This window comes from Diplotaxodon limnothrissa, linkage group LG20, assembly GCF_057381915.1.
Source record: "Diplotaxodon limnothrissa isolate DT_005_m linkage group LG20, D_limnothrissa_male_GT1.1, whole genome shotgun sequence".
NCBI classification, from domain to species: domain Eukaryota; kingdom Metazoa; phylum Chordata; class Actinopteri; order Cichliformes; family Cichlidae; genus Diplotaxodon; species Diplotaxodon limnothrissa.
The window spans coordinates 22286475-22313022 of record NC_140615.1 but is presented as its reverse complement, the minus strand read 5'-3'; the positions used below and the strand labels follow the sequence as shown (position 1 = coordinate 22313022).

Genomic DNA, 26548 nt, shown 5'->3' with positions numbered 1-26548 from the left:
TGTGATCCATGACTTAGCCGAAAAATAACAACAATAATAAAAAAAAAAAAACATGATCACTTTGCCTGTAATATGATGAAAATACTTTCTTGCCATGCACAATAGGTGAACACATGGTTCCAGTGGGTTCACAATGGCAGTATTACAAGGTCAGCTCCGAGGTTTCGCCTGGCTCAGCAAAGACCTGCAGAGCTGTAGGGCGTGCTGCTAAGCTGACGGGGCTCTTTGCTTGTTCATGGTGCTCTTTCTCGAAGGGGCCCCAGTGACAGAGCCATTCACAAGCACGGGCCATAAATGACCGAGCTGAACACCACATTAAGCACTGCATTCTCAAAAAAAACCCACCATCGACTCTGGAGGATAGCCAAAATGCCAGGAACAAAAGGTTAGTAGCATGCAACAAAAAAACCCTAATAATACAAAAATATATTTTAATTTATTTGCATACCAGAGCTCCATGTCCAATAAAATCAGCAAAAGCTACAGAAAAGTTGGCCTTGCTGCCAAATGTTTAAAACTAATCTGAATATTTGTGCCATTTTCAGGTAATAAGTCGGACAAGAAGTCAACTACCAAGGTAGGAATGTCATTATTATTCTAACTCTTGTCTCAATCTGCATTTTGTGCTGCTTGAGTTTATTCGTTTTACTTTAATTTCACAGCAACCTCAGAGTCCTAAAGAGCAGCCGAAGAAAGGTGATCAGAAAGGAGATGATAACAAGAAGCAAGGAGGTAAGCATTTATATTAACTATATTATTTAAAGAAAAATATTAATAATAATTAGAAAAGACATTTATTTTGTGCAGACTTGATTTTGACAGATTGGAGCAGCATATGAAATCCCCTACATGTGGCACATAGGGGTGAAATGAAGTGCTGTGTCCCCAGTGAAGGTATCTGTCTGTGTTTTACCCCCTCGCAGGACAGCCGAAGGGAGAGAAGCAATAACTTCCAGGCATTTGTGAAGATGGCTTTGGAGACACTGCTTGGGTCTTGCCGTCGTAAACATGGGGGTCCTCGGGGCAGACAGGGCTGAGCGCACCTCCCCTTCCCTCCATTTTGCTCTTTTCCCCAGAGCCTGCAGACTGTGCTGTTGTGTGGCCTGGCAATACAGCATATGCTCACCCCTGGCAGTGGCAAAAAAAAAAAAATTTAACCTGATCTCCATCCATCACCATCTGTCGTTCAACCTTTTTCTGTCACCTTCCTGACATTGTCCTCTTTAGCTTATTGGATGCTCAGAAATAGACTCCAGGTTTGACCAGATCTTTGCTTAAAGATCAAAAAATAAAATCAAAAAAATCATGCAGTCCTTCTCAACTCACCCTAATGCCATGATTGACTTTGTAACAGTTGATACATTATTTTTGTAAATCACTAAAATAAACAGTTATTTATTACAGCAGTCCATGTTTTTATGGCATTTGTTTTTTTAAAAAGAAAACAAAATCTCTGAAATGTCGACACTGAATCAAACAAAGACAACATTCCAGGTTTCATTACAAATTTTATAAAAATATCACAGGTGTATCAGTGCCTTCACATTTACAGGGAAAAAACATTGACCTAAAGTAAATATCAGAACAGGTTTTAAAATACTGAGTGATGTTAGGTCTGCAAAGACTGAGCACTTGTTCTTGGGCAGAGACGAACCTTCAGGCTCTAATCTAACACGACATGCTAGGCAAGAAGCAATTCCTTTGACAGTTTAGATTAAGGAAAGACAGACTGGACACTTGTATTATTTTATCAGATCATCATTAATTACATAAATGTGTCATTAAAAGCAGCCGTGTATTAAAAATCTGTAGTTAAGATTGAATATTTAATATCGTGTAATCACATTTTAAATTACCCTGATTCTAAACCTTTTTTTTTTCTGCACTGAGGAATAACAGAGTTTTAAAAATACTAATACAACCTATTCTAAGCAAGAGGAAATAATTCAGTTCAAATGAAATTAACAAATTAACACAAAGCTAAATACAAACACCAGGAAACTCCACCACAAACTTTAATTCATGGACTTACTGAATATTTGTCTTTATCTAAAATTCACTAAAAGGGAAATCATTACTGTTGACAATAAAATTGCTGCCTTGTAACCATAATCTGTGCTCTTTTCATTCAAAATTAATTCCTCATTGTCTTACACATGCTCAAGAGACAAGCTCTATTAAAGAACGAGACTCGTCATTTTCAGTTTTTTTCTTATAGTAATTCCATGAAAAGACCAAAGCTAACACCCTAACTAAACTATAGGAAAGTTTTGTCTCTGCTGTTAACTACAATAAACTGAAAATAGGCAAGAGTAGGTCTCTGCGTAAGACCAACGGCAATTCCTCAATCAAAGGAGGCAATTAAAAAATGTCTGATGTGGTTGGGTCAAAGCTGATTTATTGTCCGCTGCTGGTGTAGCTCTATGTGTTTACCCAGAGGACAGAATGAGGAAAACACAACCAAAAGAAGGTGCTAAGGAGACATGTTTGCATGCTCTCCTCCAACAGGTCAGAGGTGCATTGCTCCTATACCGGTGAATAGTCTGAATGCTGATTGGTTGAACCAAAAAGTGAACAACCACAGCAGCGTTCACATAAAGAGGAAAAGGTGCCAGATACTTCAAATGGCCATGATGAAACAATCCCCACTGGCTTAATATTAAAATGTCCAACAAATAAGCAGCTGTGGCCTCTATCGCTGGTGGGTGTTGATTAGGATGCTAGCTGTCTAAGTTAGCTTGTCTAAATTAAGATTTGCGGTGTGAGTGAGTGAAACTGTATTCGTTTATTTTAAAAGCACTTAGCACTAATTACTAAAGTATTGGTTGTATTTTATAGCATTTTTGTTGAATGCATTTGATGAATGCAGACTGCTAACCAAGCTAGCACTAGCTCACAATGTAGCAATACACCTCCTCAGGAAAATACGGTGCCCTCTGAGTAAAAAACAAAGTAACAAAAAGATGGTTTCAGCCATTAAGCTAAATTAGAGGCTTAAAATGGGACTTCACAAATCAATAGAGGAGGCTGAGGTGGCCGTCTTTCATATACAGTCTCTGTGGATAAAGGCAAAGGACCAACAGCAAAGCAAACACAAAAAGTAACCCACATTTCCAGTTGTTCTTGATACTACCCCCAAGTGGCAGGAGATAGCTATATCAAGTAGGCGTGCACCTGCAAAGCTCTGCATAGCACCAGTGCAGAGTGGAGCCTTCGATGTTAATGATGGTTGATGAACACCAGCTTTGACAGAGGAATGCCGACTGTGTGGACTGCAGAGATACATTTTCACAAATGTACTCGTCGTTTCTTTTTGAGTGACATTCACTGAAAATTACAGTCTCAGCTGTTTCATATTCTTTTGAGCATTTTTTATTTTATTTTTTTTAGAAAGGGCTGAGTACTACGGACAGACAGTTGGAGGAAGCTGTAAAATACTGAGAGATCTACAATTGCACTATTGATTTAGGTCATTTCATAGAAATTATTCACTATAAGAAGACATTGATGACTGCCACCCCTACCCTTTAAACTGAAACGATTTTATAACATAAAAAGGGAAGAGAAACGTCGACTGAGGCCATCTGCCGCAGTCGACGCTGAAACCTAGATAATGGGCTTTATCGTGTGTCCACAGAAACAAGCGGCCAATATCCACCATGCTGATAGGTATTGATTGTGACTCACAGTGAGACATCGGTAACCGCTGTCACAACATGAGGGCTCGATAACTGCGGCTCAGATAAAAAGGGAGCGACGCAGAGAAAAGAAATGAGGAGCGAGCTATCATTTCATGGATATCAAAACTAGTCCCCAGCAGGTTAGAATAATAGATTACCCAGCCAACTTGTGGTGCAACCTGAACACTGAATGTTGGTTCGTTGTTGTATACAGGATGATTCTGTTCTCTTCGGTCTGATGCAGGATAAAGTCACAGTGCAGAAGTGCAGAACCAGTTTTCCATCTCTCATTATTACTTCCTTCACTCTTTCTTCATTTCTTATTATTAGAGAATAAGGCGGTATAATATCCAGCATCCAAATGTGACCCAGTGGCTGTTCCAGCTCAGCTCTGACCACTTCTGAATGGTATGATGGGTGATATTATCCTGTAAGGGGATGTACATAGTGAGTCCAGTAATGTGTAGTAGTATAGTGTATAGTATCATTTAAACCTTTTCCTGAAAGATCTTTACAAAATGTGATTTTTTTTTGTCATTACTGACTGAAAATAATTTCATCTAAGGCCTTTCATCCAGCAAAACCATAAATTACTTTAACTGTTGATAATAAATATCACAACTAAGGTTACATTCCTATGCAGCAATTCACACGTTCATATGTCACAGTGAGCTCCACATTTTTATAGCAGGGCATATAAATATAGACACCTTTAATCTTCTAAACATGCTGGGACTTCAGTATGTCACAATGCTACGTCAATAGCACACTGCTAGCCTTCTATACATATCCTGAATTTGTAAAGGTTCCTCAAAAACAACTCGTGCATTTGGCCTAACTAGTCATATACACAACGATAATATCTAAAGCTTTTGAATACCATTAACTTGATTTCACATTTTACTGTATTTTAAAATGTTCTTTTTCCAATCTCTTCTCTGGTTCTATCCTGCAAAATGTGCGCTTTCCTCTGGGGCTTAGCATACTCTTATCATGTCTTACCTCATCCTCCTCCATAAAGTCCACACTGGAGTTGAACACTGAGCCGAGGTATGTCAAGTGCAGTATTGCCAAAGCACTGAATGCTATGTTTATCATATACACCCATAACCCCTGTGGAGGAAGAAGGTATAATGTAAGAATAAACAAGTTCCTTACTCAATATTACTACCCCAAATCTGTAACCTCTGCAAGATTTTCATATTAGGGTCCTGAGAACCTTACACAGATTTGTTGAAGAAGATTATCAAAGAATGTTTATTACACTCTTAAAAACTAATGCCTTCTTTTAGCCAATTTCACTTAATAACATGGCAAAATACTTAAGATTTAAAAGCACGATTTCAGGGCTTCAATGTAATAATGTCCCAATTATGTACTATGGTTTATGCAAGCTGTTTTTCCTTGGCATAAATGATTACGTTCCCCTTCCCGGTGCTCTGCTGTGTGTTAAAAAGGGATTTTTGCTGGGCATCCTGTCAGCAAACTCTCAAATTGTGTCAAATTAAGGCACAAGACAGTCCCTCGGGACTGCTTTAATATAACCGCAGCAGATGCGATGGCAATAAAACCTGATGTCCACACTTCTTTAGTAATACATTAAGTAAATAATCTTGTGTCTTCCACCATAATGACTTATCCTGTTATCCTGTTAGAAATGAAAGAAGGCTACAGTAAATCAAAATGTAAGATGATGAGGAATAAAATTGTTATAATTTTATTCCTCTGAGGGGAAAACAAACAGGGAAAAATAGCTGGTGCTGTATGGAGCTAAAGTAGGTCCATTTAGAGCATCTCCTGCTCAAGTGTCACATATATGTCTGTGCAATGAGAATTTTCACAAATAAAACAGCTGGAAGAAAAGCAGTCTTTGCAGCTGTTTGCAACTCTAATGCCAACAAATCTAGTTGCAAGTCTGCTCAGACATTTGTCCTTTTCAATATCAAAAATGTCATCACTTCATTCTCATTGTATGCTTTTTTTTTGTTTTGCAAAATTTCATTGAGGTGATGCATTTGAGTTTTTGTTTCCAGTTGATGGCATGGAGATATTTATTAAGCAGCAGGAAAATGAATGACATCCTCAACACATCCCTTTCCCCCCCTTATTAGCCGTGTAAGCTGTTAATTGTGCAGAAGTTAATAAAGTTGTGGTCACACTATCTTAGCATCTAACTTGTCCTGCTGAAGTGGGGTGAACATAAATAAGGGGGAATGTTTGTAAGTGGGAGGTAAATTCAAATGCAGCTTTCCAAACAGGTTAGCAAATATCCCCAAACACAAGTGGGAATATTTAAGTGTAACACTCATAGAGATGGTGAAAGACGGAAATAAAAACAGGAGATATGTGAGGATTGCTCAGCGAGAGAAATTTGATTAACTGGAAATTTAGAGCTAACCTGTGATGTTGTAATTCATTTTTAGTCTTTAATCAGATACTGGATCTATACATGAAGTGTTCCTTTTTCATGAAAGGAAGCTATTTCCCCCACAAAATGAGAAATTTCTTACTGAATAATTTGAAGTATAACTCCTGTATATAATTCAAAGGTTGCATAAAAATACCAGGCGGTTTACAGCAGGATAAAGTGATTATTTTGTAGTATTATGGTGAAGATTACTGTAATGAACTGTCATGGACTGGTACAGAGTGTGCTGTGGTTTTCTGGTCAAAATCAGGTTAAATCCAGAGCAGCTGACATTAATTTTAATTTATGATGGTTATACTGATTATATTCACTCAATGAATTCTACTTTTTATACTAACTTCATACTGTGTAGCGTTTGGAAATCCACCATGATGCATCATATAACATTTTATTGCTACATGATAAATCTTGTTAAATCCACACAGAGCAATGCATCTCAGCTGGAGCACAGGTCAGCCTGTACACAAAGAAAAGTCTACATGAGCGTTTTATATGTAGGTCTGCCTACACACACACACACATATACATATATATATATATATATATATATATATATATATATATATATGGTGCTAAGTAAAAGTCTTAAGCCACCCTTCATTTCTTCATAATTTGCTAGAAACAAAAAGGTGATTTATTGAAACATGCTAAGATTGAAAGTCAATATTTAGTATGACCACCTTTAATCTTCAAACAGCTAAACAGTCTTATGCAAGCTTTGTTGCAGTTTTCAGGAAGTGTACTCCAGGCTGGATGGCTGCCTTTTGTTCAGTTTTCTGTCTAAATGACCCCAGACAGCTTCATTAATGTTGAGGTCCAGGGTTCTGGGAAGGTCAATCCATGACTGATAGTGTTCCACTCTATAAAGCTCTTCTCTGTTTTTACTACATTGGAAGTGTGTGTGGCAACACTGTCATGCTTAAAAATCTGTCTTTTTTTTTTACCCTTGAATGACTCACAGGTCAGTATTAAGCATTTTCACAGGAATGTGAACTGTTCTGAAAATAAGTGAAAAATAGAAAATGACCTTCAGAAAGCCTGGAGAACTTTTGCTCAGTCCCACTGTAAAAAATCTCCTTCCTTAAAATGAGCATCTATATGAAGGCTATCAATCTTGTCCCTGTTTCAAATATGAAATGATCATATTTACTCAACTTACTCAATTCTTTTTAATAAAAATAATAATAATTGAACGGTTGATAATTGAAAGGTTTTTTGTTTGAAGAAGAAGAACAAATATACGAGGGAGCTGCATTTTACCTTTTTGTTCTGGTGAGTGCAGTTTGGCAGGCATTTCTTTGACAGTATACAGGCATTAAAAATAGCTGCAAGCCTCTTCCGCAACACTAAAACACGAAACAAGACCAGTGCATTAAAACAAAACAAATAGATGAGTTTTTTCCAGCATAAGAGGAAAATTACAAGCACTGCAGTAAACAGAAACAGTGTTTCACAGTGAGTGCAATTAGCCATTAGTGCAAACCTAAGCACCTTCTCCAAATGGAAAGGTTCTAATGTGGAAAAGAGAAAACCCCCCACAAAACTCTGCTTACCATGCTCAACATAAGTGATGAATCCCAAAGATATTAGGACTGCACCTAGATGAAAACTCAAACCCTGTGAGGTAAAAGAGCTTCAGTCAAAATAATCCAGTTACTGATACAAAAAAAAATGCATTTAAAAAAGTAATTGTAGGAAAAGTCTGCATAGGACTCACATGCAAAAGGGCACTGGCTGTATATGTCACCATTATAGCAGAGAATGTCCCAAATTTCAGTACACTCTTAAAAACATCTGTGAAATTAGAGCAAAAACATCTGTGAGCTGGTATAAGAATTTCTATTTAAATGAGCCATAATCATTACACTCACAATGGCAAACTAAAGCAAAAACAGCTGCCGCCTGTCTTGAACTCACAGGTGTGCAGAAAGCGAGACATGGGCAGATTCCACGATGTTACCACCTCCACCATTGACCGAGGAAACTCTATATTAAGCGGCTTGGATACGGTCATATCCCTGCAAAGTAAAAGGTAAATGGGCGGTGGCCTGTTATAAATGTGAATAAAGAGAAACACACTCAAGGTTAGCAGGTGCGCTTGCAGTTCTAACCATTTGAGGTTGTCTTTCTCCTCGGTGAAGCCTGCCCCAGCCAGAGTAGTGGTAGTTTCACTCAAATAGCCAACAAAATAATTGCTAAAGTGGAAAGACAGTGTGTTCTCATACGCCAGTAGCCACCTAATGCAGGGACACCAAAATGGGAAGAAATAGATGAATATCACAATCCAGCTTCAAATAACGTCCGACTTTACTGAGTGGCTACTACAGATGAGTAAAAAACATACTTAGCTGGTGTAGCCCTGAGTAGCATTAGGATAAAGAGAGCAATGTTAGTGACAAAAAAAGGTTTATTGACTTGCCTTGTGATGATTTATGCTTCATCAAGCTGGTGAAAGTGTTGTGGTAAATGAGAGGGTGAGAGGGGTCTCCTGGTACATATATAACTGCACAGAGAGGAGGAGGAGGATGAAGTGGGTAGATACATGCAAGCAAAGGTTTTGGACAAATGGTGATTATGAGGAATGCATGCCTACGGTGTTTGGTTTATTCAGAGTCACTGAGGTGGGCAATTAATTACCTGATCTTCCTCCTCTTTTTGCTGTAAACAAAGCAGGTGACAGACACATTATCTTAACAGAACAGCAAGCCACAAACCAAGTCAAGAATACACAGGCATTTGTTTACAGTATGAATGTGTGTGTTCTCCTCACCTTCGTAGCAGCTTGTCTCCATAAACAGGTATGAAATAAGGGAAGAGGTAGGGTGCCACACAGTTGGAAATAACAAGGCAGACCTGGCTCTTCACCCAGCTAACAGACACTTTTAAAAGCCACGAAAGGCTCTAAGGAGAAGAAGGAAACATCAGCTGTTCTTTCACTTTTTTTTTAATTAATCCTCACTCAGATCTAAAAGATATAGTATCGCACCTACCAGCTTACGGCCTTCTAAAGCTTCTTTGTAGCTGTTGAAGCTGATCCAGGGACCAAAGATGACTGTGCCCACAAAGTAGATATAACCCATGAACTCAATGGGTGAGGGCACACTGGTCACAACACCTCTATCCAAATCAAAGGCCAAAGAAATGGCTTTCATTGCAACCACCATCTGAGAACCTGGATGACAGCAGCAGCATTTAAATGATTGTTGTATTCCAAAATTAGACATTACTAATGGGAATATTAAAGTATACAGACAGCAATCACATTTAAGAGACAAATGATGGCTGTCTTACCTCTCATCTTGTGCCAGTTAGTGGTATCCATCATATGTAGCTCCCTGATGAAATGAAAAGGAAAGGTAGTCGTAATGAAAAGAAAAGACCATTCCTTGAGTTTTCCCAAATCGGCCAAATTCCCGAATTCACAAGCTTAAAGTCAATTGGAAATTAGGATTTAGGCGTGAATAAGTATACATCATACATTTAAAGAAATATTGGGGGAAATCACAATAAACTTTGTTGCTTTTATTTTGAATTCAGGTGCTTTTTAAAAATGTTTTACATGCGTACATGTGAACCAGTGTGAAAGCACGTTGTAACGTGTTGGAACCAGTGTTTATGACAGATGTGTTTGCTAGCCCTGACAGATGTCAGCTCACGTTAAAAAAGAAATCTTGTTGTAGAATGCAGAGTTTTTAAGAAGACATTGACTTCTGAGCTTTTATTTACTGGAGTCATCTATAGAACTGTGCTTAGTTTACAGAGAGCAGATTGTTGTGTTTGAGGATTACAGTTTGAATCATCATTACGAGACTAAACACACAGAGAAATACAAGAAGTTGACTGATGCAGACTGAAAATGGACATCTAAAGCTTTGCTAGCGAAGCTGCAAAAGCAACAAGGACTTTTTTCCTTACCAAGCTTTACACATCCAGAGATGGAGCTGTCAAGACCAGCTTTGTGATTTGACAAAATTTGGGCTTTTTTCACTTTGCCTGTTTCACATTTTCATTGCTTATAGCAGTTTAGATTGAGTTCAGCTTATTTATGTAACCCCCACAACACTTCCAGCTTCTCATGTGGCCCCATTGGGAAAATGAATTATTAAAGAAGCTCTTTGGTTCAGTATTACACCTAATGTGTAATACTGAACTGTCAAGTAACACAAGAGGACTCTCTTACCCCAGGAGCAGGTAAATGAGCACAGTGATGGAGAGAAAGGTGCCTCGGATGGTAGAATGGCGACACAGGAAGAGGAAGAGGTAGCAGAGAAGGCTGAGAAGGACCACCCAGATCATGTGCAGCTCAAAGAACAGGTAGAGCGTGTAGAAACCTCCTGCCACTGTGACCAGGTGTTTCACAAAAGAAGGAAGACCTGACATAGCCAGATAAAAATAAAGAATAATGTATGTGATTAGAGATTAAAGTGAAGGTCTGATAACACTGGCTGGGGTGCAAAAGCTCTGTACTCACCGAACATCCAGATAAGTCGACATAGCAGGCAGATAACCAGCAGCTGCCATACCTGCTCCAGGCCCTGCTGAGCTGTGGGCAGAAGGCAGCCATGAGCGAGCTCTTGGAAAAACTTCTGTCGGCTGAACACTCCCATCACTAGACTTAGAAAACAAAGAGAAGCCAAAATGCATTTTTACAGCAACAAAAATAACATTTGTGTTAACAGTGGTGACTTATAGCTAAATACTCTTCATTAAACTTCAAATCCCAGCATGCAACGCAATTCACTACAGATCAGTGCACATGCAGCACAGCTGCTGTTCAGAGTTTCACTAAAGATGATGAGAGCTCTTCTTGTAATTTAACATATTTTTAGTTGCATCAGACTGGATACAATGAAATACATCCCAGGATGTAAAACAATATGAAGACTTCATCACAATAACACCATGACCTGGGTCTCGGGCATGTGGAGAATATTTGACATATGCTATTCTGCAAGACATGCTCTCTCCGCAATGCAGTCGGCCAAGGGGATGAGTTGACTCACAGCTGCCTTCCTTCAGCCGCTGCATTAACAGTGCCTCAGCGTGCTCAGCGCTGTGCGTCCAGGGAGAGGCAAACGCATCGTAAATGGATGCGAGAAATCCGGCAGGAGCTACTGATCCTTGCAGTGAGCGGTCCTGCTAACAACCTACTTCAGAGCTACCCCCCCACTTCACACCAAAAACAGCTATGAGGCCCCCCGCCCCCAGCATGCCAGTTTGTTTTCCGTGCGTAAAACTCACCCTCTCAGAGCAGCAGGATGATCCTCGTGTCTCTGCTGCTACTTTTCCGTCCCTTTAAAATAACAACAAGCCTGGGTCCTGCTGCTGTCTTTCAGGCACACTCGGGCCAGATGATGCATATCTGGATGACTCCCATTGTCACAGCATCAGCACCACTAACCTGCCATCTATGAAGCCACGCGACGACACATCGGCCAATCTAAACCGCTGCTGAACGGATCTCAGCCAATCCTCGCTTTCGTCACCCTAATGTGACAGCAGGAAGGTCCAAACAGAATCGTCGCCCTGCATAACCCCGCGCATCCGAACCAATGAGACGTGGACAGCGTACAGATGGACTGAAGACGGGACTGTTGTGGATGCGGAGGAATGCCCTCTCTGAACGTATGCAAAAAAATCCAATGTACCCTTAATCTACGTGATCTTTTATTCATTTAGTTCATCGATAATATGCAAATTCAATCAGAAAGTCAGTTTTAATTCAATGTTACCATTGTGCATGAAATAAATATTTTAAACATAACCTACATTTTCTTCGTCTAAAGTAATTCATAAATGCAAACTTAAAGACAGTGGTTAGTTTGAGTGATCCCTCACCGATGTGCAACCCTAAAATATAAAGCTGATGATGATTTAAAGGCTAAAAACAAACAGTGTTCATGCGTATTTACGCATATGCTGTGTCCTTTTCCATAATTTCAACGTAGGTTTATGCTTAATATTTGTTTCACTTTCTATTTAGTCACCCATAATACTGGGTTTAAAAGAAGAACACGATCAACAAAAAGGCCATTTGACTGTTGTATTTCCTCATGTAATGGGGATTAATGGATTTTGCTTTTAAATAATAATTTAAAAAGTCCCCTGCATCCACTTTTATGCGATATTTTCCTGGGCCTTAACTTCCTTTTAATTTTATTCTCTTTGATTTGTGGCCATAACGCCTGGCAATTTATTTAAAGTATTCTACTTTTACCTGTCAAAGCAATTTGAAAATTGTGCTTTCAAAAGATGATAAATCAATCAAATGTTTTGTTGTTGTTTACTTTTATTAAGATTGATAGGTTTTCTGCTTCCTAATAATGCAAGCTGCTTTGTAGTTATAAGTGTTAGTGAGCACATAATAAATTCCTCCAGCAGCAAAAACATAAAACAAAACTTATAAATTAAGGTATGAAAAACAAAATAGCTAAACAGGGGGGGACAAACACACAAAAGAAGTCAATTAAATAGAAAATTAGATAACATACTAATAGGCACTACTAGAGATAATTTTTACTTGTTTTTTCACTGGTTTACTTGTCAATGTATAAACATTTTTTTTAAATATAAAGTAGTAGTTTTTCATCTTAAAAAATGTAACACTTTGTCAGTCTCATGCTCAAGGGCACTATACATTGGAGCCAGCTTTCTCCGGAACAGTCGAGTCAAGTCTGCATTTTCACATTATGATTAATTATTAAAATATTAGTCACGGCTCAATTGCAGACAGTGCGAAAACATTCACCAGATCGATACAGCTGAACCTAATGACCCAGAAGTTGATAACATAAAGGCTTTATAACCGCAATGTTAACTGAAAACATCTGTATGGCCAAATAGGACTTTTACTGTGGTTGACAGGTTGGATTATAGAGCAATGGGGTCCTTTTTTTTTTTATTTTTTTTACTTCACATCCATGCAGCAGTTAAAGTAAAAATCCTCCTTGGAAAATTCAGCTGCATAGCAAGAAAAGTTCCAAGCAATGAAAACTAGTACACACCTTATTGTTGCTGTACTGCGGGGGGTTTTCTGTGCAGTCAGCTCACAGAACAAGCAGGTGGTTTTAATGCAGTGTGACACACTGACAGGAAGACTGTCCAAGAAAGTTAGACAGACATTTTTGGGTCATTTTAACAATCCCTCTAGAGCCACCATCAGGACAGAGACTACTTGGTCTGACAACCTTGAACTTTCCTTCAAAACTGTTACAACTCTGTGAAATCTACGCACGAACAAAAGTCAAAAAAATATAATACAGCAATTTAATTTTATTACATTATGTAAAGAGCATATTTCACTTCATACAGCTTATTTTTTTTTCTCTTGTTCCTGTGTCCACGTGAGAGCAAATCTAATGGGCACACAGTAGACAGCTGCAAATCACCAGCTGAGAAATAGCTTTAGCTATTTTAACAGATAATGCTATTCCAAGAATGTGTCATTTGGACATATAGCTGGTTAGGTGCTTCTTGGTGTGGGGGAAATGGGTACATGGTACACTCTAAAAAGTAATTAATGGGATCTTTAGTCATTACTTACATATATATGTTGTTGTGAAATGAAAAATCAAGTTCATAAATACTGTTAGACTTCCTAATTAAAATTTGTATTTTATTGAGTTCGGGTGACACATAAATTATGCCTCTTTACTCAATATATAATCGTGATTTGTCTGAATTTAAAATCTTCTTTTAATCAAAAAACAATATAATTTTAAGTTCTGTCGATGTAAAATACAACTTGATGACGTGTAAACAGCTCACAGTTCCCTTCTTCTACACAAACGGACATATTCAACAGCACGTGTTCAAGGTTTATCAAGAGCTGTGTTGGTCGCGAACGGTGAGTAATTTTATGCGAAATTACACATATCTGCAGTCGCTCTGGATTTTGTTAGTTTACTTTAAAACAACGACGTAACATACATAACATACATCTTAGCTTGCCCCCGCGTTTGTGTGTTTTAATATACACACAGCAGCTAATTCCGCGATAGCATAAATTGTTGGACTCTTTTTGGAAAATTTAACACTGACGTTACTCTAATGCAGACCACTGTAATTGTCTTATAATTTTTAAAAGATAGCGGACGTTGTTAGCCCCGGCGCAAACTACTATGCTAACGTAGCTAGCCAAGCTAAGTTGTGTTCACTGTGATTTTATTTTTGAAATGTGAAATTTATTTTTTGAAGGGAAGCATTTTATGTTAGTAATTGTTAAGAAACGCATCTAAATTTTCGTAACGTTACGGGGTGAAGTTCAACCCCATTGGCTTCTGCGCAGGAAGTGTGGTCGCCATTAGTCCGGTGTGTCTGTTGACCGCTAAGAGCGGTTCTTCACCGGCTGCTCGGCCTATTTTCACAGGTAAAAGACCAGACTTAAGTGCACTGTGCCGCATATGGTAGGCTAGTTAGCTGTCCCTAATTTTTGGGTACTTTCCGTGTTTTGTAGAGACGTAGAGGCGACGTGCATTGGCACTGGCTGTAACATTGATATGCCTCAATAAAGGTTGAAAGTAAGAAAAAAATCAATAGCGGGCCGCCATCTTGGTTGGGTCCCCATTCGCCACCAGTGCATTTTTTCTACTGAGGAATGTATTCACCCATGGTAAATAAGGAAAATGTTTAAATATTTTTCCAAACAGATAAGGCAAGAAAGGTCAATAATCCCACATATGGTTTCAGTAGTATGCCAGTTTTTGCAACACTAGGGTGCACAAAAATGACCATAGCTGCTGACTCAGCATTGATTCCAATTTGGTTTTGGAGAATGAAATGAAAACAGATCAAGTGGGATTATTGACATTGTAGCTTGTGTATAAAAAAGTTTGGGTTTTTTTTCGTATTTACTGTCAGAAATGATTCTGTCCTGTCATGCCACACCTTATGTTTGCTTTTGTTGATAAAAACATATACATACATACATATATATATATATATACATATGTATATATATATATATATACATATACATATATATACATATATATATATATACATATATATATACATATACATATATATACATATATATATATATATACATATATATATATATATATATATATATATATATATATATATATACATATATATATATATATATATATATATATATATACATATATATACATACATATATATACACATATATATACACATATATATATATATATATATATATATATATATACACATATATATATATATATATATATATATATATATATATATATATATATTTATATTTATATTTATTTATTTATTTTTTTGAGTTAACACATTCCTCAGTAGAAATACATGCACTGGGGGCGAGTGGAGACCCCTCCAAGATCGCGGTCGGTGGGGATACATGCTCCAACAGACTGGCCCAGTCCATGTCACCTCTATGTATATTTGATCTATGGAAAGCCACGTTAGGCTTTCCAGCACCCAGTGTATTCAGGTCTATGTAGTTTTGAATGTTTGGTTCTAGCTCACACAGCTTTGACAGGTGAAACTTATTCACTGTATTGAAGACTCACAGGTGAAGTTGAAAATACCATCTTTTGTATTTTTGTGCAGGCACAACTTTCTGGTGTTATACACTGTCCTGGCGTTGCAGATCTAGGGGTTCCAGTTAAGACGTGGTCAGCCTTCTAAAGAAAGTGGGAATCTCACCGAAATATTCAGTTACTTTGCTGTGTTTCTTGCCAGGACAAAGGCTCAAACCATCATCTTCTCCTGGTATCGAATACCAAGGGACCTTCTGAAGTAAGCTTTAACAAGTAAGCTTGAATTGAGTAATTCAGAATCATGAAGTATGGATTGGCCTTGCAAAATCTGTAAATTTGCAACCTCCACTAAGGAAGAGCTGATGAAACATTATAGGTTACGCCATATCCCCAGTGTACAGCCTCTGCCATGTCCTTACCTAGATTGTTTTTGTTCATTTAAGTCATGGGGTAGCCTAAAATCACACATATCAAGGAAACACTCAACTCACTCAACAATGGGAACCTCTGAAATACTCAGTTTCTGTTGCCAGTTCTGTAATGTGGGCACATTTTTCACTGAAAAAGAGTATTTTGAACACCTTCTATTTTTTTCTATCATTCAGGACAACACAGTTGAAAAGCGCAGAGAAATTGCTGTTCGCTGCCTCATAGTCTATCTTGGAGAGAAGGAGGAGGATCTTTTCAAACAATACAGCGTAAGTACTTGAGTTGGTTTTTAATTTTTTGTTTAGTTTTGAATGCATGTCCCTGTTGGGTCTTTGTGTTTTGTTCATTGGATTTTCTGTTCAGGGTTGAGTATTTAAGTCATTCAGTGCCATAGACGTCTTTAGACGTCAAAATGAATCCGAACGCTCAGTGCCATAGACGCCTCTTGAGCTTTTTATTGAATTGAGAAGGTGGTGGAGTTGATTACATGGATAAAATCCCACCAGCGTGACAGTCGGCTCTACTGAGAACGAGTATTGTGGCGCGATTTTTGATCCAGCTCGTCATTTCGAGCTTGAGGTGTCTGCAGCCTGACGTCATGGTTTTTCTAGCGATTCCAGTGAACATGAACCGGATTTATCTGACCAGTATCTCCTGTTAGAAACTTCTGAAGGCAGCAGGGACCAGAATAATGAACGATTTGCTGCATAAAACGCACAGAAATTGTTGATAGACGAACCGATGGCCGGGTGGGGGGTGAACAGACTAAGTCGCGCACTCACTTGTGCACATGCGGGAGTAACACACACACACACACACAGACTCTCTGAATCATAAATCAGTCGCTTTTTTCTTATATATTTTTCAAATGTTGAAATTGTCTATAAACAACTATTTTTATACAAAAAATAATCTGCCAAAAGTACATTTTTACAGGTGATTTTTTTACTTCATAGTAGTAAAACTTAGTTGAGATGTTGCATGAATCATTGAAACACGAAATATTTACATCAAAGTCACTGATCTGCTAGAAAAACCTATTTACACAAAGCGCTTTTGATCCAGAAACAGGTGTTTTGTCATGAAAGTTTCTCTTTTCTACTGCAGATTTCTAAATAACAGAGGTAGAAACATTTTTTTTTTGCTGCTGAAAGAAGAGAGACTCATTTTTGTCATGGTGGTTTCAGAATTCACATAGTCATAGAACAAAATATTCTGTGAGCCTTCAAAATCAGTGAAAAAGCTAAATATCTCTGGAACTGAGGGGGGTATGAAATCTGAGAGTGGCTGGCACTGAATGAGTTAAGGGACATTCCAACCCTAAGTGAAGATATGTCTATTGCCATGTATAAGTGAGAAAAAAGCATTTCAGAATTACAATCCGAAGATGTTTATTGCCATTGTCATTGAACATAATTTGCTGAATAGAAACCTGTTTCCGTGATAAGGTGCAACATAAACACACAGGATAAAAAATTTTGTAGCCAGCGCAGTCATTTTCCTGATCTGGCAGCAGCTTTAGCAGAGCATAAACAATGGATGTGAATGGCAGGTACTAGCATTTTGTGTGCAAAAGTGATTAAAATCACTCAATAATGATACCAAGTATTCCTGGGGAGCTCAACAATCATGCTGACTGCAAATGAAAAGTATGAATTGACATGAAGGATTTTCAGGAGCCGATTTAGACTTTGGACTACATTACGACAAAGCACTGCTGTAAGCCTCCACATGGTTATAACACAGCAGTTGAAGCCACTGCCGACCAGTGTCTATAAACCAACATGCTATTTGTGCAATATTTCTTCAACAAATCAAAGACCCATCCATTGTTACTGCAGCTTACAATGCTTGTATAGTAGTGGCTGTGTGTGTTTGTTTATGGAAGCTGGAGGCTTTTCCAACTGTTGCGTTATATCCATGCACCATGCAGTGGATGTTTACAGCGGTGTTTGTCGTAACTGCAATGTAGTCTCAAGTCTAAATCAGCTTCTGCAAATCTTCCGTGTTACTTTTGCACTTTTCATTTGCCGTGAACATGATTACTGAGCTCCCAAGAAATATTTGTTTTCATTACTGTTTTCATTTTTGTTAGTCATTTTTTTATTTATTTTTTCACTTTTGCACACAACATGCTAGCACCTGCTATTCACTTCCATTTGTTACACCCCGGCCTAGGCAACCGGAGTGCAACACGAAAAAAAGTAAAAATAAAGAAAAAAAACACACAAAAAACCCCCACTAAAGCTCACCACCAAAATCCCAAAACGAAAGTATCGACAAATCTATTTACAGCTATTTACAACAAACTATTTATTTACAACAAAACACCAAACTATTTACAACACGGGGGAGATCGCGACCATGACACACTGAAACACAGGGTTTAAATACATAGAGGGAGCAATCAGGAAAATGGACAACAGGAGGGAAACACAGCTGGGGCAAATTAGAACTGACGAGACAGGGAAACGTAAACTGAAAACACTAAGATAACACAGACTTTCAAAGTAAACAGGAAACACATAACAGTCACGCCAAAAACAACACACCGACAACACCGAAACGTAACACATTGTTTGTGCTCTGCTAAAGCAAATGGATTGCTTCCGGATCAGGAGAATTAGTGTGCTGTTTACAAAAGGCTTGTTTCTCACTTTCTAACTGTGGCAATATGGCAATAGATAAAATTTCACTTAGAAGTGGAATAACCCTTAAAAATGATTTATTAGATTTTCTTTTCAAAGTGGAAAAACAAAACTGTGAAAAACAAGACATTTTTTATTTTAAACGTTGGATTATGGTTTAATTTAGCTTTTAAAAATTACAGAATGACAAAGTAAAATCACTGAAAAACACAAAAGACAACCTGTTTTGGCTTATTTTCCTACCTGTAGTAGTTCATTCCCTTATGCACGTCATCCTGAAGTGCTTGAGCTATGTATTTTATACATCCTAACATTTAATTTCTCCTACAAGGATGAGGAGGAGCTCAACGCAGACCTTGCAATGCAAATCATGAAGATTGCTATCATTGGTGATGGGCCTCCAACCATCATCGTTGAGGGATCCAAGATCCTGGAGAGGATTGATGTTGCCAGATCCTGTGCTTTGATGATGGGAGTAATCTACGCTCTGAACCTTACCTATCCCAAGCAGCTGAAATTTACCTTTGAGGTATTTCAAAAGCTATACCTTGAGCTTGATGGACAAAAAGCCAGCTCTAAAGTAATGAATCTTAAGTTTGGTATTTTCTAGAGCAGACTTGATAGACCATTCGTGAGTGAGTTTCACAAAAACCTTATTCCTGCATTTCTGGCACTACTTCATTGTGTTTTACTAAATTTTAAAGCGCTGTTCTTAAGTCTTCTGAGTTAATGTTTTGCCGTGTCTTAAATGCTGTTATTTGCACATTTTTAAGGAATGCGTTTAATTTCTCCCATGACCTGTGTTCTGAGGGTATTGGTGTGTTTTAAAGTTTGTGTAATGCCCTCTTTAGCTGGCCTTAATCTTGAGGGTGAAAAGTCAAATATGGAAGAGAATCAAGAATACTTTGTAAGAGTGCTGACAAAGTTGAATGAAAGAAGCTTTGCTCATTTTATGTTTAAATTAATGCATTTAATGTATAGCAGCCTGTCATCTTTTGTTTTGATTCACTGTCACATGTTAAAGTAAAAAAAAGAGGATTCAAGTAGTAGGTTTTATTACAATTTTAATACACAGTTCCTTAAGTTTCAGTGGGCAATTTGTGTTCTAGGAAACTGAAGCCCACAAATCTTGCACTTCGCACGCACGTTAAAGAATTGTGATGTTTGTTATTGTAATTAAATGGGTCTAACTCATTTGAATACATCTGTCTGAATTTCTATTCTTTCTGAGCACCAGGTACGAGTCCCTTAGCTGATGTCCAGGTATTTGGTATCACATCTGCCGCATTCAAACAAATACACACAACATCCATTTCTTTTTTCTGAAGGTCATGACACAAGCGCACACACAGCCCATGTTAAGGCTGACGTTCGTTTGGGAAAAAAAGTGATCGACAAGTTTCTAAGGTCTTAGAACCTTGACTTCTTTGTGGGCAGGCACCACCATGCATGAGCCTGCCTACGCGGTAGTCATGGTTATAAGACACAGCCAAATGATCAAGGTTGTATTTTGGAGCGAATTAGCCTGCTGGGAAACAGGTAAATGGCCTTATAGAATCTCCTGTGGGACCAAAAAATGACTACACTGTAACCAAAATATCATATTTGACCAACATAAATACTATTTATGCCGACAGTTAAGTTCATTTTAATTATAAATGTGTTTTATTTTGATCAAAAAGTTACTTCACCGTACATAAATATAATCTTGGATCAACTTGAATTCCTGTGTATTTGTTGACAATTATTAAGTTCATGTTACTCAGAATGTGTTTTTTTTTGTGGCCAAAAAGTAACTTCACTATACATAAAATTCACGTTGGATCAACTTAAATTTTTGTGTTCTAGTCGAAAATTATTAAGTTAATTTTACTTAAGAATGTTTTTAATTGTGGCCAAAAAAGCTACTTCACCATACTCAAAAATATTGCTTTGAATTAATGTTATTCTGCCAGAAGTTGGCTTAACTCAAAAATTCTAGTGGAAAACGTTAACATGTTTTTTTTATTTGAACCAATGTTTTACTTATTAGAGTGTAGTTCAATCTTTCCATTTGTCCATGTTTTCTGCCATTTCTACATTTGAGTACACATACATACAGGTCAGCTGAAGGAGAACAAAACAAACAAGCAAAAATAAAACGTAATCAGTCCAAAGTTGTTTTTTACAAATGGGAAATTAAAACTCCATATTGTGTGCAAACAGTGCAAATATCATAGCTTACAAGTCAGAAAAGCGAAGCCGAAGGTGCCTTAATCCATATAAGAGACCACAAAACGTTAATTAAATTCAGCAACTTGTAGAAACAGCAGGTGACATAACCCTGAGCGATGGAACGTGGGCACTTTTGGAGTCAAGCATGGGATCAAAACATACTGTTAATTGATATGAGATGTTCATGAATACATTAAACGGCTCTGCTACACAACGGCAGTGTGGAAGATCCACTAGTGACTAAAAGCCAGCTAAGAAGTGATGTGGGATGACCACATTGGGTTTTATGTAACCAATATGATCGTGAGGAAAAATGAGCCTTTATGAGTTAAAAAAAAAAAAAGGAGATTAGCAATCAATGGATGACATCCCTGTGACCAATGTACATCTTTTATGAACAGTCTCTAAACTAAACTTAATTGATTGTAGTTAATGAAGGAGTGTTGGTAGTTAATTCTGCTCTCAAAGAATTTTACCGTTCACTTTAAAAATTCGACAAACACTTGATGGAGGCATTTTTAAGCTGGCAGTTGTTTACTCTAACCATAAACATAATTTATTTTAGAAAACAAACAGCATTGGTTTCACAGTCAGATCCACTTCTCATATACAGATTAAAAAACAAACAAAACAAAGAGGACAACTAAAAAAAAAAAAATGCACAAAATGTAACAAATGGTTGACGTAACTGTAGCTACATCATACATACATATGTTGTTGATCATATACACTGCATATGATCAGCAACATAAAAAGCACCTGATATCTGACGAAATAACTGTAATCCCTCAGGGCACGCATACTGGACCCTCTGGATTTGTCCTCTTCGGCATGTGGCCAGGAGCAACCGCTGTCTTCTGCTGTAGCCGCCTCTGTGGATCAGCCGTTTTTCTGGATTGAGATCTGAGAGTTTAGAGGCCCTGTCAACACCTTGGACTCTTTGTCGTGCTCCTCGAGCCTTTCCGTTTGTAGGCGTGTGCTGCACGTAAAAGTAACACCCACACGAATTCCTGGGAGCTCAAGGTTTGCCAGCATTGTAATAGTGCAATCAAGGTTATTCACGGTTTCAAGGTTACGGCTGATTGGTTTATGTGAGTAATATAAAGCTGCAACCACTATCTGTTTCCAGTTAGCTGAGGCAGATGTGAAAACTAAATTGTGTGGCAATTGTTATTAGAGATGATTGATCATATTATTGATGCCGTTTGTAGCACACGGTGCATTTTTCCACAGACTAAAGTGATTATTACGGCACAAATTGCCAAGTACAGAATATAGCCTGAAGCCCAAATCCCACCTGGTGCAGTTTTACAACACAGGTCAGTTCAAACAGCAGTCGAAAAAAAACAATTGCACCTCATCACTGATTAAGAAGTGAAAGATTTTAACTACAGAACTAAAAAAAAATTATAACAGCATCACAGTACTTACAAATATATCAGTGTGCTAAGAGAGGCAAAAGTGGTGCAAGTATAAGCCAAACACTACGGGTTTAATACTGAACACAGCCTTGCTTTTGTTAAAATGCCTTTTAACTCAAAGAACAGAAACACTAATAGGATAGGAGCACTAATGTTGAACATCTTAAGTAAGGCAAAAAGGTCAGGTAAGTAAACAGGTCATTCTAATCCATTATTCAGATCAGAGCATAATCTCCAGGTCATAAGCTATTCTCTCCTTTTTTTCTGGCTTAGTGTGTTCTTCTGGTGAAATTATTGGTGCCTCACTTTGTTCCTTCTTCACCAGATTCTTAACCCTACACTTTTTCGGCTTGCTTAAAATATATTCATAATTTCTTTTAACCTCTAGGAAGGCTGAGGTGAGGTACTGAGGTGAAAAGATCTTCAGTGAAGATGGAAGTTCTGTATTTCGGGTGAACAAGTCATGGTGAAATGAGGAACCCGGGTTTTCTGAGTGTCTCGCTTCTGGATAGAGTCGACGAGGCACAGGACACGGTCTCAGCAACACCGGTGGGGGGATTTCTGGTAATATATTGAATGAAGCCAAAGGTGGGGGCTTGGATAGAAATCCAGGATTTGGGGGTGTAGGAGCAGCAGTTGGAGCAGAAGTAGACAGTGGAGGTGTAACGGTCCTTGAGCTCTGAGTGTTGCCAGGTATTTCAGTCATCTGGCTTGGTTCCAGTTCATTTTCTGTCTCACTCCTGGAGGAACTGTCCTCAGGCTCAGACTCTGTTTTAAACTCTGTCTGCGGAAGGAATAAAATGTGGTTGTGACGCTGACAGAACAGCGTGCCACACCTGAGGCACTTCCTGCCATCTTTAACATGGAGCAGTTTATGACGCTTCAGTTGGTGAATCGTGGTGAAAGATCGATCACACATGTTGCACGGAAAGAGGGGCTCATCCCTGTGCACAGCATGGTGCTCACTGAAATCTGCCTGAGTTATGAAGCTTTTTCCACAATTTTCACAGACAAAGGACCTTTGTTCTTCGTGCAGCCGTTTGTGTTTTACCAGCTGTGGTATATCAGTGAAGGTCTGACTGCACAGTTCACACCGATAACCACCTTCTGATGCAACTAAAGGTTTCAGGAGCACAACTGGCCTTCTCTTATCTAGTTTTAGGGTGTCTGGTAGTCCTTTGAAGGGTGGTGATGTCTTATTTAAGTCGAGCATTGTTTGAGACTGGATAATTTGGGTTTCTGCTTCAGTCTCAGACACTTTTGCCACCGTTTCTCCTTCCTGAAAAACATAAATACACAAACAGAGGAAAACAATTTAAAGAATTGTAAAGAATTTATCATTAGAAGAAAATAAAAATACTTATGACAATCTTGCAACTCGTGTCTTACAAAACAACTACTTTACAACAAACAAAAACATAGCTATTTTGCATAATGTCCAAGTAGAAAAGATATACAGAAAGAGCAAGTTGTGGCTGCTACCTTTGGCACTGAGGGGGTTGCTGGCGTCTGCATTTCTTCTGAAAGTTCACTTTCAGTTCGCATCAAAACAGACGGCTCGGGATTCACAGAAGAATCAGCTTGAAGTGGAGCTGCATTTTCCTCTCTTCTGCCTCTTGCCTTCCGGCGATGCCTTTTTCTACGACCATAAATCCTTTAAAAAAAACACAAAAAACCCCACAAACAAACATATGAAGTGATCTATAAAAGTGGGTCTCATATCTACAGTAAAAGTGTAAAAGAAAATGTTAGTATTAACACCTTGTTTTTGTCATACACTGTAAAGCTGCACAAATTTTCAACAGTTCAGAGTCTGTGACCCAATATGTACACAGAACACATACGATGGGAGATAACTATGCAGCTTATTTACTGAATGTTTATCACCCCTTCTAATTCATTACCAGTTACTGTGCCTGTTCTATTATGGAAACTGATACCAAGGGATGACCTTTGTAACCCTGACCTGGGCTGGCTATAGCTATAGGCCAGAGTAGACCTGAATGTGCTTCTCGCCCACTCAGTGAAAATGATATGGGTTTTTTAATGCTTTTGATCAGTCAGAGAAGAAAAATGGAACGGAAAACACCAGTACTGTTTAAAGTACCACAAGCTTTGAGACAACCCTCTGTCCTCGCACTGTTCAAACACACAGAGCTCAGAAACAAAGAGACATGACAACTATGAACCCAGCGCAGAGCACTGACTACAGCACACACATTAAATATCACACACCGGGTCAATATGTTGTTAATGTTATGTTTATAGTGATGGGCATTATAAAAACCTGTAACATTGAGCCATAAAGGCTTCATTTATGTACATCTGCAACCTTCTATTAATTGAATGAACAGGTTCTCGTAGGGTTTTATCTGTTATAGTAGCTTTTACTTTTATAATGTCGCTCCACTGGTTAAAAGGAACCTATTGTCATTTCCAAGTCCGTGCATTTAATCTTGGACTAGAGCTGATTTGCATGATTTAGAGTTCAAAACAGTCTTTATTTAGGCCTTGTTGCATGCAGCCTACATAGACATGCCCATTGGGACATCACCCATAGGTTATTGTGCTCCTGTTGGGAAGCCTCAATCTGAGGACCATAATTTATAAAATGAACATCACATTGTATGCATTCACTTGAAACTGATGATGACAATTAAAAGTATGTCCTCACCATGATTAACATAATTCACTAAAGGTTCTGTCCATCTAAACTCATCACATGAAGACTTCTCAAATGACCACCACAGATTTTGCTGGGAAAAATACCGTTCTTCAGAAAAATTGTGCAAACTTTAAATCCCTACTTAAAACTTTGAAAATAAATAAGTAACCTTTGAGAAACCAAAAACGGGACAGAATACCATCACAAATTTTGGATATGAATTATTTGGATTTGGTAAATGGTGTAATACCTGGGGAATATTGCACTTAACTTTAATTTCAAGCTTTAAAATCTGTAAAAATATTTGAATAATTTTGACTGCTTTAAAGGGCAGTATGTGTCCTATAGATGAGGTGCTATAAATAAGATCAATCCTTTACCTGCACGACTTGCGATTTGTGAACTCTGCTGTTGGAACCTTCAAGCATCCATCATGTTATATGACCTTAGCTTAGCTACACTCCAGTCCATATTCATTAAGCCATGTTATCAGATGTTTAGCATCAAAATGTAAGGACCTAGTTAAATTAATTTTATATAATTTTAAAGAGGACACTTAAAACAATGAAGCTGCAAAACTATCAGAAAACACCCTTACCTTAATTAATTTTTAAGCGTTTTTTTAAACTAATGACAATACAGACCAGAATAAGTAACAAAAAAGTATATTACAATTAAATTTAAAACATAATAAGTTAATTTAAAAAATTGAAAAAAAAATATTATTAGAGAAACACAAAGCTATCCAACAACTTTGATCCTCACAGATTTTATCCTGACCCAACACTACTTTACATGTCTTACCATCTCACTTTTTTCTTGGGGCTTTGATTTTTTTTGGTGCAGGTAAAAACAGAAGGCACAAAGTCCGGCTTATCACGCTCCATAGATGCTTCTCCTATAAAACAAAAACAAAAATAAAAATATGTAGGGAGCTTTGTGCTAAATCCGACAATTTTAATCAACAAACCGCTTGTTTCTCTTACAGTATGTCTACAGTGCTAGCATAGCTCCAATCTTAGCTTACCTGATATGAAATGAGCGCCACAAACGCGATCATCTTCCGTGAGTCTCGCAGTGCTGCCGTTCGCTTCTTGTATTGCTCGCAGCCACAAACGCCTCCGGTGGCCCCGAGACGGTATTTTGTAAAATTTCAATTTTTTGCTGCGGATATACCGCTTTTCACAACCAGACACGCAGCAAACTATCATTTTTGCTTTAAAACTGTTTGAGTTTTGTGGTTAGCACGGGTTACGGAAGTTATCAGAAACAACTAAAGTCAACTTCCGCTGCAAAGAGGCGCGCGCAACCCTGTTGAGGATGTTACGGTGGCCGGGCAGCTCGTTTTACGTTAATGTTAGGTAAACATCAAATAACAATCCCTACATTTTTCTGTTTTATGTTAATGTTTTGATCCAGCATCGATTTTGGCAGACTGCTGACTAAAAGGAGAGTTTTACCGAGGCAGGGAGTACACCGCGAGCAAGCAGTGAACTGGGGACCCCTGCTGTCCGCACTCATATCTGTGAGCCTGATTAGCCTGTCAGCTGAAATGGTTCCTCGAAA

At 38.1% G+C, this 26548-nt stretch overlaps 2 protein-coding genes across 3 annotated transcripts; both read right to left on the bottom strand.

Annotated features, from left to right (window-relative positions):
- Window positions 1-4006: 4006 nt before the first annotated feature.
- Window positions 4007-10715, bottom strand: LOC146610891 (protein-serine O-palmitoleoyltransferase porcupine-like). Of its 2 annotated transcripts, XM_085344852.1 has the most exons (14): window positions 10580-10715; window positions 10289-10481; window positions 9400-9443; window positions 9099-9280; window positions 8879-9009; window positions 8746-8766; window positions 8453-8467; window positions 8220-8345; window positions 8026-8126; window positions 7826-7902; window positions 7662-7725; window positions 7369-7454; window positions 4683-4793; window positions 4007-4108 (listed from the first exon to the last, which is right to left on the bottom strand). In XM_085344852.1, the coding sequence occupies exons 1-14, from the start codon at window positions 10713-10715 to the stop codon at window positions 4007-4009; spliced, it is 1389 nt and encodes a 462-aa protein (XP_085200978.1). The 2 variants fall into 2 exon arrangements, with proteins under 2 accessions (XP_085200978.1, XP_085200979.1); XM_085344853.1 differs by lacking the exons at window positions 8453-8467; window positions 8746-8766.
- Window positions 10716-22505: 11790 nt separating this feature from the next.
- On the bottom strand, window positions 22506-26204 carry LOC146610890 (uncharacterized). The gene is made up of 4 exons (XM_085345187.1): window positions 26010-26204; window positions 25787-25880; window positions 23800-23971; window positions 22506-23596 (listed from the first exon to the last, which is right to left on the bottom strand). The coding sequence occupies exons 1-4, from the start codon at window positions 26191-26193 to the stop codon at window positions 22538-22540; spliced, it is 1509 nt and encodes a 502-aa protein (XP_085201313.1). The 5' UTR covers window positions 26194-26204; the 3' UTR covers window positions 22506-22537.
- Between the last annotated feature and the right edge of the window lie 344 nt (window positions 26205-26548).

Excerpts from the sequence above, each read along its gene's own strand:
- LOC146610891 (XM_085344852.1), bottom strand. The coding sequence starts at position 10,715 with ATGGGAGTGTTCAGCCGACAGAAGTTTTTCCAAGAGCTCGCTCATGGC. Across the intron at positions 9,010-9,098 it reads CTTTAGAAGGCCGTAAGCTG|AGCCTTTCGTGGCTTTTAAA; the intron begins GTAGGTGCGATA and ends TCTTCTCCTTAG. Across the intron at positions 7,903-8,025 it reads GTCTCGCTTTCTGCACACCT|ATGTTTTTAAGAGTGTACTG; the intron begins GTGAGTTCAAGA and ends CTAATTTCACAG.
- LOC146610890 (XM_085345187.1), bottom strand. The coding sequence starts at position 26,193 with ATGATAGTTTGCTGCGTGTCTGGTTGTGAAAAGCGGTATATCCGCAGC. Across the intron at positions 25,881-26,009 it reads TGGCGCTCATTTCATATCAG|GAGAAGCATCTATGGAGCGT; the intron begins GTAAGCTAAGAT and ends TTTGTTTTATAG. Across the intron at positions 23,597-23,799 it reads CAACCCCCTCAGTGCCAAAG|GAAGGAGAAACGGTGGCAAA; the intron begins GTAGCAGCCACA and ends TATGTTTTTCAG.